General features: G+C 36.0%; 1 protein-coding gene across 7 annotated transcripts in view; it reads left to right on the top strand.

Moving 5' to 3' along the window:
• CRYZL1 (crystallin zeta like 1) overlaps positions 1 to 13,233 on the top strand; it is a 37,248-nt gene that overhangs the window by 11,974 nt on the left and 12,041 nt on the right. For all 7 annotated transcript variants that reach the window (XM_032396975.1, XM_032396973.1, XM_032396976.1 and 4 more), the window contains 3 exons: positions 2,298 to 2,370; positions 5,209 to 5,253; positions 6,445 to 6,513. In XM_032396975.1, the coding sequence (XP_032252866.1) occupies positions 2,298 to 2,370; positions 5,209 to 5,253; positions 6,445 to 6,513 (187 nt within the window). The remainder of the gene's footprint in view (positions 1 to 2,297; positions 2,371 to 5,208; positions 5,254 to 6,444; positions 6,514 to 13,233) is intronic.

Genomic DNA, 13,233 nt, shown 5'->3' with positions numbered 1-13,233 from the left:
AAGGCCTATTAGGGAAGAAATTACTTTTTTTTTTAAGATTTTATTTATTTATTTGAGAGAGAGAGACAGAGAGCACAAGCAGGGAAGGGGCAGAAGGAGAGGGAGAAGCAGATTCCCCACTAAGCAGGGAGCCTGACATGGGGCTCAATCCCAGACCCTGGGATCATGACCTGAGCCAAAGGCAGACGCTTAACCAACTGAGCCACCCAGGCGCCCCAAGGAAGAAATTACTTTTATAAATATAGTAAAAATAAAACTACAAATCTGATCAGTGATTTATTAACTATTCTGTAGCTATTTCTAGTCTTTAGAAAGGGTTCATATTCTTCTTGTCATGTCTCTATTTCTTTCTCTTGCTCATACTTACACATCCCCAACCTCATACCACCCCAAAGTAATCATCCTTTATTGACAGGAAGTCTTCAAATAGTAAATGAAGTGTGGTTAAATGTGCCATGATAAATAAAGCAGGTCCACTTACTCAGTTTTGTAAAGATTAATACTATAGTTTTATTGGACCCTTAACTTACTGGATTATAATGCCATCATAATTTCTAGGAATCTAAAAGTTTTCTGCAATAGTCACATTTAGGAAAATTACAGAACGAGGTCAGAGGTTTCCACTGGACGACATGAACATGACTTGCAAAGCAAATTAGTCAGATGCCTAGAAATCCTTTCACCAGAAGTGCTAGTACTTACTACTCCTTGTCTGCCAGGTTCTATCTTCAGACCATCCAAGTGTTCTTTCTAAAACTATGAAAAATTCATTGAAATCCCCAGTCTCGGAAAATTATCTCCATGTCTAACAGAAAGAAATAGTAAATTAGAGTAAAATCAGTTTAATGAAATATTGCCCACCAACATAGTAATGTAAGAAAATGCTGTGGTGGGTGAAGGACCCAGGATGCAATTGTTTTGTTGTTGGTTTCTTTTTAAGATTTTATTTATTTATTTGACAGAGAGCAAGAGAGCACAAGCGGGGGAGGGGCAGAGGGAGGGGGGAAGCAGGCTCACCACTGAGCAGAGAGCCCGATATGGGGCTCGATCCCAGGACCCTGAGATCATGAACGACAGGATGCAGTTGTGACATGATTAAAGCTCTGTAAAAGTCTGCATGAAAGAAATATTGTAGAACACCCAGTATTTCTATAAGCATGTCATAGGAACATCTTAGGAAAAGCATAAAGTTCCACATTGAAAAAGAGCCTTTTCTGGCAATCAGCTGTATACAGGAGATCAGAAAATTTTAAAATAAAGGAAATATACAGAAGAATTATTTCAATTTATTTTTCTTGTGGTTCCTACAATCCTATATCTTTAAATATGCCTAGCATCTCTAGTATTATTATAAAAGCATAAATTGCAGGAACTTAAACTACAGGTTTATGTACACTCTGCCACTTTAAAAGTCAAGTACCTAAATGGTTCAGAACCCAACAAAATACTTACCTCTTAAAAAATAATTTATCCTTGGGGCACCTGGGCAGCACAGTCGGGTGGGCATCTGACTCGGTTTCAGCTCAGGTCGTGATCTCAGGGTTGTGAGATCAAGCCCCTCGTTGGGCTCCATGCTCAGCACAGAGTCTGCTTGAGATTCTTTTCCTCTCCCTCTGCCCCCCCCCAAAAAAATAAATAAATCTTTAAAAAAATAATAACCTATTCTTTAAAAAAAGAAACTCCAATCTGAAATTATATGGCAGTTTCCCTTATGTTATATCCATCCCTTTTTCCCACCCGCCCCTTACCTAAGACTTGTGAGAAATGCTCAGATGGTGTCCAAAGATGTTGGAATGGAGAACCTTTTCTTCTCACTGGCTACATCTCCTTTATTCAACAATGTCCTCTCCAAATTCCCTTCGCCCCACCAGAATGAAGTGACTGGTAAAAAGTATTTAGTCAACCAAGAAGAGTTTTGGCCATAATTTCCCTTCATACTTGGCAAGTAAAAATGCTAAACAAAGGATGTTAATGGTGATTTGAATAATAATATCCATACATAAATTCTACAGATCAACTAATTACTTAGCAAACTCTTGGTTTCCTACTATAGAGAGAAACTTATTTTGTGAAGTTGTTTGGTTTCCTACTATAGAGAGAAACTTATTTTGTGAAGTTATTTGCTTTGTCTTTGTTATTTCCTACAATAGAGAGAAACTTATTTTGTGAAGTTATTAACTCCAAAAATTAAGTCATATTTGCTTTTTCTGTGGTCTGATTTTTGCTCTTGCTTTCCTTATGTATGAGAAAAGGCCAGGATTTATTCTTAACAATAAACAGTCTTTGTCATGATTTAGCTTCTGGCAGAAATGAAGATGGAGAAAGATTTCTTTCCTGTTGGGAGAGAAATTGCTGGAATTGTGTTAGATGGTAAGTTTATAGATGTAAATATCTGCACTTATTTTCAAAGATGAATGAATTAAATGGTAGCTAATTGGTTTACCAGTACATAAAATTATGTACATAATTATAAAGAAATGTTTCCCTTTTTTACTTAAAAAGAAAAGTGGAACTTAATTGGTATTTTTTTAATTTTTATTTATGTATTTTTTAATTGGTGTTTTATAATTAAAAAAGAAGCTTATTAGAGTTTAATAAATATTTGGGGATTATATGTTTAAATCCATGAGTAATCATATTCAATGGAATGACCAATGTTGTTCTTTTTATAATGTTTACAAACCATAAATTACTTGTGTAGGTTGGCTTTGGGCCAAAATTTATAATAGTAACTACATTCACATTCAGTTTTTTAAGTTTGCCTAAAATTGAGCATTTAAAAGCAGTCTGCTCATGCAAAAATGGGTTCTGGAGAGAAATAAGCAGTAAAGATTTTATGATTGCCTTAAATCAAAAAAAAATTTATAAGTTTTATTTAGTAAATAGTGGTCTTAACTTGCAAGACAGTAATCCTAAGTATTTGAGATAATTTGTTTCTAAATAGACCTACTTTTCATATTCATTGCTAATAGGTAGTTCATGATCAATCAGTACGTTTGCTCTTTCTGCGTATGTGAATGAATGAGTATGTAATATAAGTTAGACTGAGTTTTACCTGTGATTTTAATCTGTAATATATTTGACTCTTAATTTCATTTCTTCTTTCTTCTGCTCAGACTGTAGGAAAATAAAAATAAGGATTCTAATCTCCAGAACATGATCATTGTCCTGTCATTTAATTCATTCATTCATTTATACCACATTTAGTGAGCATTTGCTAAGTGCTTGGAATATTAAATGAGACAAGAGTCCCTGCCCTCAATGAATTTACTATCTAGGGGAAAGACAGATACATCCACATGAGCAGATAATTATGAAAGCTCAGAAAAGAGCTACCCAGCCCGGCCAGAAGAAACAGGAAAGACTTCTTGGGTACATTAACCAGACACTAAGGAGGAGAATCATACTCAGCACAGAGGATATCATGAACAAAGACAGGAGCAAGTAATAATGTGATATATTATAAGAATTACAGAGTTTGGTGTTGCCAGAGCAAAAGGAAGGTTCTGGGCAGGAGTCAGGGGCAAGATACTTGACAGCAGAGAAACATTTTGACAAGAAAATTCTCCTTTAAAAATAGCAGAATAAAAGGTAACAAACAAAATATTTTAATAATATGAACACTGATTCCTTACCTCCAAAATATGAGGCAGGAGGGTAGACAAGGGCCAGAGCCATATGAGCCTCATATGTCATATTGTGTTTTAGGGAAGATTATTGGTGTGGCCATATGAAGGGTACTTTTGAGGCTGTAGGCAAGAGGACTGGTTGAGTCATAGACTAACAGGCAAGAGATGACAAAGTCCATAACCTAGATAGTGATGGCAGAGGTGTGTGTGGAGGAAATACTGGGGAAGTAAAGTCAGCAGGACTGAATAATTAACGAACAGGAGAATAAAAGCAGGTTTAAGAGCCAGGAGTGATTTACCCGATTCTGGTTAAGATATGAATTGGTGCCACTATTTGAGAAGGGAAAAGGATCTGATTCGGAGGAAGATGGTGAGTTTAGATTTATACTTGTTGAGTTCAAGGTACTTAAGTGACATCTCACTGGAGACGTCTATCAAGCAATTGTGTGAGTTTAAACTCAAAGGTAAGAGAGTTCCTGCTAGAAATGTATATATTTGAGAGTTGTCCGCATGTCATTTGTATTTGAAATCAGAGTTGATGAGCCCACTCAGGGAGAGAGTAGAAATGGAGGAGGCCACTCTTTGGAGGACAACTGAAAGGAGTGTGAAGGTAGCTAACTGAAAAGGATCAGAATGATCCCAGGAAGACCGGGATCAACAGCTGAAGGGAAAAGGAAAAGTACAGTGCATCAGAAGCCAAAAATATTGGGGGATGATGGCGCAGGAGGGATCCCAAGAAAGAGCAAACTGTGAAAAGAAGATTTGAAAGTAGGAATATCAAACTTAGAGTTGCTTACAGAGTACCAACAAGCTCTGGAACCATCTTGCCCATCGCCAGCCAAAGAGGCCACTTCCAGATTCACAGCTTCCTTCTTCCTTATTGTGTTACCTTAGTTTCATTGTCTGTTAACTAGGAATAATAATACCTACGTCATGGGTTAAATGTGATGAAGATCAAATGTGATACTGCAAGTAGGCATTCAGCAATGTTTGGGTTTTTCCTTTCCTTTCTTCTTGTTACTATTTAAACAAAAATATTCTAAAGAATTGGCTGATGGTAGAGGCTCTTTCTCTGTGTGTGCAGAGAAAATGTAACTATCATTTCTGTCTAGTTCCAAGATCTTGACACCGGTCTGAATTTATTTCTAATAATCTCAAATCAAAGTAATTCTATGCATGACTCATACCAGAATCTGCCATTGTATGTCTGAGATTCTGTACCTAAAATAATGATAGGAGATTGGGCTCGCCACAGGAGGGGTGGAAAGCAGTGTAATTATCATAAGAGCTGCAGAGTGGATTATTTTCCTTTATTCTTTCATTCCTAGCTAAATAGACATACTCCTCTGTGGTGTCAACAGCCACATGGCCCAGATTTTCTGGAGAATTGTGTGCAGAATCCAGATTTGAAGTGTCCTACAGTCTTTATTATTGACCATCAAAACATCCTAGAAGTTCTTGGCCTTTTCTCTGAGTTAGTGACTTTTTTTATAAACCCATGGATTTATTTTAATAGTTAAGTAAGGGTGGTATTTGATAACCTCACAATACAAATTGTTAATTTTCTCCCCTCTTTAAGTTGGAAGCAAGGTATCGTTCTTTCAACCAGATGATGAAGTCGTCGGTAAGTTATGATTTACAATCCTATTGCAAGTAATCCGTTTTACTGTCATCTCTTCTTTTTCTAAGACAACTATTAATGTTTATTGTATTATTGTATGCTTTGTATAGGATACATGTATCCTGATTTTTAAAATTTGCTCACAAATATCCACTGATGAAGAAAATTGGGAGTTTAATCTCAATAGCAGAATATTTAAAACTTTCATAGATAGAAGGATGACCATAGTTGTTACTGTGGTTGGTGCAGCCCTTTCCTGACAGGACCCCAGTCTCTGACTAGACTGCAGATTCTGGAAAACACAGTCACAGGTCACCTGCTTGAAGACCACCGACTGACTTGGCTATGTGGAGTCTCCGCTCTCCGTATCCAGCTTGCATTTCACGGAGCTGTTCCCTCACTACACTCATAAAACCAAAAGTTTACTGGAAACCCTTAGTTTATTGGTTATTTTAAAAATCCATAGTGAATACTATTCTGCAAATACATATACTTATACTATCATATCCTAAACAGTCACACGAACATAAAATATGACTTTAGTAGTAGTCTTGAAAATTACCATTTCTATATGGAAAATACTCATAGGAAGATACTCACTTAAATTTAGAAAATATTTAACTTTGTGGAATACTTGAAGTCATTAAGAACAGATTTGTAAGAAGGTTTTCACCAGTTTTTTATGGGATTGCCTTCGACTCATGTGTTTTTTGGGGGGAATTTATTATTTCTTTCTTTTTTATTCATCCAAGAAGTCAATGACACTGTGTTACTCAAGAGACCGAAAATAAAATCAGACCAGCATAGAGGAAAATGGGATTTTACTGGAAACATCTTATAGAACCAAACTGTGGGAAGGTAGCTGTGCATCAGGGACAATTTACTGAGGAGCCCAGGTGCCCCCAAGACTCTGACTTGACTCTCTACATTGGACACCATCTTTACCATCACTGAGAAGTGACAGAAGAGGGAGAAAAAGAAATACAATACAGGCGATAGAGCATTCATGACAGAAAATGAACAGTCCACTTCCCTTCCATACTTCTGAGGTCTCTCCGTTCCCCACACTAGTAATTACTGCAATCCTCCTCAAAACTCTAGTGAACAAAATGTAGACCAATACTTACCGACATCTCATTAGGAATGAATTCATTATGGGATTGTTTCTCTTAAGTTTCTCCTGTTAATTTCCAGGAATTCTGCCCCTGGATTCTGAAGACCCTGGACTTTGTGAAGTTGTTAGAGTGCACGAGCATTACTTGGGTACGTGCCAGTCTTTTGCAGCTCATGTAAGTCTTGCATCATTGATGTGTGTGGTGTTTAGTAACATCGCAATGTTTTTGCATCTACCTTATGTAATAAATAACTGTTGGCTGGTCACCTGAACACTGCTAGCTTATATTTAGTATCCATAAAATTAATATTCAGACCAAACAGCATATAGACCTTTAAGTTTCACTTATACTGAAGTGGTAAGAGGTTTAAAAAGTGGTTTCTTTCTTGGCTCTGAGATCATATCCCTAATAGAATTTTTTTAAAATTGAAGGATAGTTGGCATACAATGTTACATTAGTTTCAGGTGGAGAATTTTCTTTTTTACTTCTTATTCTTGGTTATTAGTTGAAACTAAAAATATAAAATCTAGATAAAATGTGTAGAGTCTGAGACAGGAAAGAGTCAAGAACACTTGTCTTTGGTTTCTATTGCTAGTATATTTTGACCAGTTTAGTTTAACTGAAATATTATTTTTTTAATTTTTCCTACAGTAATTCACTTCTTGACTATTTAAAATAAAATAAACACACTTTAGGAAACACACTTTAGGAAACCATAGTGAAAAGATGCTGCATCTCCTTAGTAATCAGGGAAAGGCAAATTAAAACCACTTCAGGATACTGTTAAGCATCCACATGATTGACAAAATTTTATAAAGTCTAACCATCCCAAGTGTCGGCAAGGATGTGAAGCAATGGAACCTTTTATGCACCAGGAGTGTAAATTGATACAAATGCTTTAGAAAAGGGGGCACCTGGTTGGCTCAGTCCATACAGCATTTGACTCTTGATCTCAGGATTGTAAGTTCGAGCCCCAGGTTGGGTGTAGAGATTACTTAAAGATAAATAAATAGGGGCACCTGGGTGTTTCATTCATTAAGCATCTGCCTTCAGCTCAGGTCATGATCCCAGGGTCCTGGGATTGAATCCCGCATCAGGCTCCCTGCTCAGCAGGAAGCCTGCTTCTCCCTCTTCCACTCCCCCTGCTTGTGTTCCCTCTCTTGCTGTGTCTCTTTCTGTCAAATAAATAAATAAATAAATCTTTTTTTAAAAAAGATAAATAAATAAATAAAATCTTAAAAAAATAAAAAGATAATTTAGCATTATCTAAATAAAGGTAATGATGTATATACCCCAGACCTAATAATTCTACTGGTAATTTTGTACTTCCCATAAACTCAATGTGGACCAGTAGATAAGCACAAGAGTTCCTAATACCATGGTTTATAACTGTGGAATAATAATGGAAACAACCTAAATAAATGTTCTTCACCAGGAAAATGGATAACTAAAGACATTCCTAGATTGTAATTCAACTGGCAGTGAAAATCAATAAATAACAGCCAAACATATCAAGATGGACGAATCTCATAAACTATTGAGTAAAGAAAGCAAGCTGCAGAATACAATGTGATACCATGTATTTCTATAAAGTTCAAAAACATACAAAATTAAGCATATCTTATTTAAGGATATAAAGAAAACAGGGATGAAAAGTCAGGTGTAAGCTTACCTTTGAGGGGCAGAAGAAGAGGATGTGATCAGAGTGGATCCACAGGACTCTGGTGGTGGTACTAGTCAGCTGTTTCTTATGCTAGGATTGATGTTATTCTTCATACCTTATCAATAGGTCAACAGGTACTTTTTTGTATTCTTGAACTGTTTCATTAAAATTTTTCCTGAGGGGCGCCTGGGTGGCTCAGTCATTAAGCGTCTGCCTTCGGCTCAGGTCATGGTCCCAGGGTCCTGGGATCGAGCCCTGCATCGGGCTCCCTGCTCTGCGGGAAGCCTGCTTCTCCCTCTCCCACTCCCCCTGCTTGTGTTCCCTCTCTCGCTGTGTCTGTCTCTGTCAAATAAATAAAATCTTTAATAAAATAAAATAAAATAAAATTTTTCCTGAGTTTATTCTTAAATGATACAATCCCTAATCAGATTTTGTGGTAACAGAAAACCAAATTGGATTTTGGACTATTAAAAATAGTTAAGTTATACATTTGAGTCTGTACAGTAATTTGAACTAGGCTAGCAAATCTGTGGCATTTTATTTCTAAAATTGCAAACTGTAAATAGTTTTATTTAACTTAATGACTATGTCTAATATTCCCAAGTAATACTATATTATCCTATTAAAAATTAATTTCAGGGGCGTCTGGCTGGCTCAGTCGGTAGAGCATGCAACTCTTGATCTTGGGGTAATGAGTTTGAGGCCCATGTTGGGGATAGAGTTTACTTAAAATTAATTTCAAAAGGCATTTTTCTGGAAATCTGAGGCCTGTGTATATTAAACCTAGATACAGAGCCAAGTATGTGTCTTCTTTTGAAAGATAAAGCTCATTTTCAAATACAATGCTATAAAAGTCTTTTATCCATAGCTGTTTTGATATTATATATACAGTTTGAAAATTGAGGACTACCACTGGCTTTTTTACACGCAACTATACTATTTTTGATCCCAGAATTTCCTTGAGCCTTATTTCACCTATTCTTTTGAGAACCTTACAACTATGGAGTCAATTAAAACCTTTCATTTGGATTCCCAGGCTTGAGTTGTGACTAAGTCCCCTAAACTAAATTGTTGTAGAAAGTTAACTATTGAAAAAACAATAAAAACAACAAAACAACAAAAAAAGGCCCATTCTTCTTTTCTCTCTTTTTTTCCTCCAAGATTTGGCATGATTTATACATATTTCCATCATGTATTTATATTTATACACATTTATTTAATAAAATAAATACCTCAGCTTCATTGAGATATAATTTACATACCACAGAACTCACCTTTGTAAACCACACAATTCAGTCAGTTTTAGTATATTCACAAAGTTGATTGACTCTTATCACTAATTTTAGAACATTTCATCACTCCAAAAAGAACCTCCATTCCCACTGACAATTATTCTCCATTTTCCCTCCCAACTTCTCAAAATGAATATACTTTCTATTGATTTGCTTATTCTGGACATTTCATATACATTAATCTTGTAACATGTGTTCTTTTGTAATTGTCTTAATTCATTTAGGTCATGTTTTCAAAGTTCATGCATTGTGTAGCATCTATATTTCATTCCTTTCAATGGTTGAATAATACTCTATTGTATGAGCATACCACATTTTGTTTATCCATTCATCTATGATTAAATAGCAAGGTTGTTTCCACTTTTTTTGGCTATTATGAATAATGCTAATCGGAACATTTGTGTATAAATTTTTGTGTGGATATATGTTTTCATTTCTCTTGGGTATAGACCTAGGAATAGAATTATTGAATCATATAATAACTCTACATTTAATAGTTTGAGAACCTGACAAACCATTTTCAAAATGGCTGCAACATTTTATAATTCCACTAACAATGAATGAGGGTCCCAATTGCTCCTCATTCTCACTACCACTTGTTATTTTTCTGCCTTTTTAATTTTAAGTATGCTAGAAGTGATATCGTGTTGTGGTTTTGATTTGTATTTCCCTAATGACTAATGATGCTGAAAAATTTTCATACTTATTGGACATTTGAATATCTTCTTTGGAGAAATTTCTATTCAGATCCTGTGCCCAGTTTTTAAATTGGGTTTTCTTTTTTATTGGTAAATTGTAAGAGTTCCTTATATATTCTAGATAGAAGTTGCTTTTCAGTTATAATGACTGTAAATATTTTCTACCATTCTAAAGGTTGCCATTTCATTTTCTTATGGTGTCCTTTAAAGCCGTTTTTAAAATATTGGTGGAATCCAGGTTATTCATATTTTCTTTTGCCCGTTGTGCTTTTAGTATTATTTCTAAGAACCCATTGCCTAAGCTGAGTTTCCAAATATTTACACCTATGATTTCTTCTAAGAATTTTATATATTTAGCTCTTACGTTTACTTCTGTGATCCACTTTGAGTTAATTTTTGTGTATGGTATGAAATAAAGGTCTAACTTTGTTCTTTTTTTGCATGTAGATATCTAGTGTCCCAGAAACATTTGTTGAAAAGACTCTTCTATACACACTGAATTGTTTTAACACTGTTGTTCAAAATCACTGACCAGGGATGCCTGGGCGGCTCAGTTGGTTAAGCAACTGCCTCCGGCTCAGGTCATGATCCCAGGGTCCTGGGATCGAGCCCCGCATCAGGCTCCCTGCTTGGCGAGAACCTGCTTCTCCCTCCCTCTGCCTGTCACTCTGCCTGCTTGTGCTCTCTGTCTCTCTGTCAAATAAATAAATAAAATCTTAAAAACAAAAAAAAACAAAATCAACTGACCATAGATGTATAGATTTATTTTTGGACTCAATCCTATTCGACTGATCTATATATCTATTTTTATGCCAGTCAAAATGGCCTTGATTACGGTAGCTTTGGAATAAGTTTGTTTTTCTTTTTTTAACATTTAAATTCAATTAATTAACATATGATTATTATTAGTTTCAGAGGAAGAGTTCAGTGATTCATCAGTCTTATATAATACCCAGTGCTCAGTACATCACATGCCCTCCTTAATGTCCATCACCCAGTTACCCTACGTCCCCTCCCCTCCCTGCCAGCAACCCTCAATTTGTTTCCTATGATTAAGAGTCTCTTATGGTTTGTCTCCTTCTCTGATTTCGTCTTGTTTTATTTTTCCCTCCCTTCCCCTATGATCCTATTTTGTTTCTTAAATTCCACATATGAGTGAGATCACATGATAATTGTCTTTCCCTGATTGACTTATTTTGCTTAGCATAATACCCTCTAGTTCCATCCACATTGTTGAAAATGGCAAAATTTCATTTTTTGATTGCTGAATAGTATTCCATTGTGTATATATATACCACATCTTCTTTATCCATTCATCTGTCAGTGGACATCTGGGCTCTTTCCATAGTTTGGCTATTGTAGACATTGCTGCTGTAAACATTGGGGTGCAGGTACCCCTTTGGGATCACTACATTTGTATCTTTGGGGTATATACCTATAAAGAACTTATCAAACTCAACACCCAAAGAACAAATAATCCCATCAAGAAATGGGCAGAAGGTATAAACAGACATTTCTCCAGAGAAGACATACAAATGGCCAACAGACACATGAAAAAATACTCAACATCACTCGGCATCAGAGAAATACAAATCAAAACCACACTGAGATACCACGTCACACCAGTCAGAATGGCTAAAATTAACAAGTCAGGAAACGACAGATGTTGGCAAGGATGTAGAGACAGATGTTGGCAAGGATGGTGGGAATGCAAGCTGGTACAGCCACTCTGGAAAACATGGAGATTCCTTAAAATGTTGAAAATAGGGGCACCTAGGTGGCTCAGCTGGCTAAGCGTCTGCCTTCAGCTCAGGTCATGATCTCAGAGTCCTGGGACTGAGCCCTGTGTTGGGCTCCCTGCTCAGTGGCGAGCCTGCTTCTCCCTCTCCCTCTGCCCCTCCACCTGCCCACTTGTGCTCTCTTTCTCTCAAATAAATAAATAAAATCTTAAAAAAAAAAAAAAAGTTGAAAAAAGAGCTACCCTACAACCCAACAAAAAAGACCCATTCTTTCAGGTGTTACTGAATACTGGAGATTTATGAATTGGACCAGAAGGAAAAAAGCAAATTGGAACATCAGTTTCCTAGCTATAAAGGTTAAGCTAAGACAAGCAAACCACACAAATGACTTTTTATTTTCCTACAAATCAGGAGGATTGTAGTCCAAAATCCATTAACATATAGAAAGAAAACAATTCCAGATACTCCTTGAGAAAAAAAAAATACCGTAAAATGTTTCTTTAAAAGAGGAACTTGAAGAATGGCCACTTACTGTGACCACTTGCCTTTGGGCAAGACACTGGGCACATTCAAACTAGATAGCCTCTGTTGCAGCTCCAGCATTTTGTAAATGAGGAAATGATTTCAGTATGTTCCCTGAAGATTTGCAGAAGGAAATATTCAGTTTAGCACAACTATATTTTAGTTTATTTAGTTTATTAATTCTTCAGTGATTTTTTTTAAATGAAAATTGAACACTCAGTCACCTTCAGATAAGTCTGTTCTTTTACCAAACCAAAGAATTAGGTTCCAGACAACTTCCCCAAAAATGTCTTATTAATCCTGCTACAGTATATTAAAGATAAAGTTAAGAAGTTGAGTAAATTGGTTCTTTTGTGCTTTCAGTTCTTAAGCCATTTAGGTCAAACATAAAAATAATTTTTTCATTCAAAATTTCATACACATTTCAGCATTATTTTTTTGAACCTAAGGTAGAAAGAATTAAAATTCTAATTCTTGGGTTTGATATGCTGTTATTATGATCCCTACCAGCCCTTTTATTTATATTTTTAGTTTTTTATAACATAATAAACACTTGTTGACCACCTAACATAAAAGCAGGGATCTCAACATTAAACCACATGTTACCATGCAGTGTTAGAACCTTTGATATCTAAATGTAGTTTTACTACTTTTAGCTTTTTTTAAAGGACTATATGTTTGTTTTTTTTCTTTTCTTTTTAAGATTGATTTATTTATTTTAGAGAGGGGGGAGGGGCAGAGGGAACAAGAAAATCCTGAAGCAGACTCTGCTGAGCATGGACCCAAATGCAGGCCTCGATCTCACGACCCCAAGATCACCACCTGAGCCGAAACCAAGAGTTGGACGCTTAACCAGCTGTGCCACCCGGGCGCCCCTACGTGTTGATTTCTTAATGAAAATATAGGTAGTCCCAATTCTTACAACGGAAGATGTTTCCGCCAAAATATAAGTAA

The sequence above is a fragment of the Phoca vitulina genome, unplaced genomic scaffold (genome assembly GCF_004348235.1).
Source record: "Phoca vitulina isolate PV1807 unplaced genomic scaffold, GSC_HSeal_1.0 scaffold95, whole genome shotgun sequence".
Taxonomy (NCBI): Eukaryota; Metazoa; Chordata; class Mammalia; order Carnivora; family Phocidae; genus Phoca; species Phoca vitulina.
This window is presented reverse-complemented; position numbering and strand designations above follow the sequence as displayed.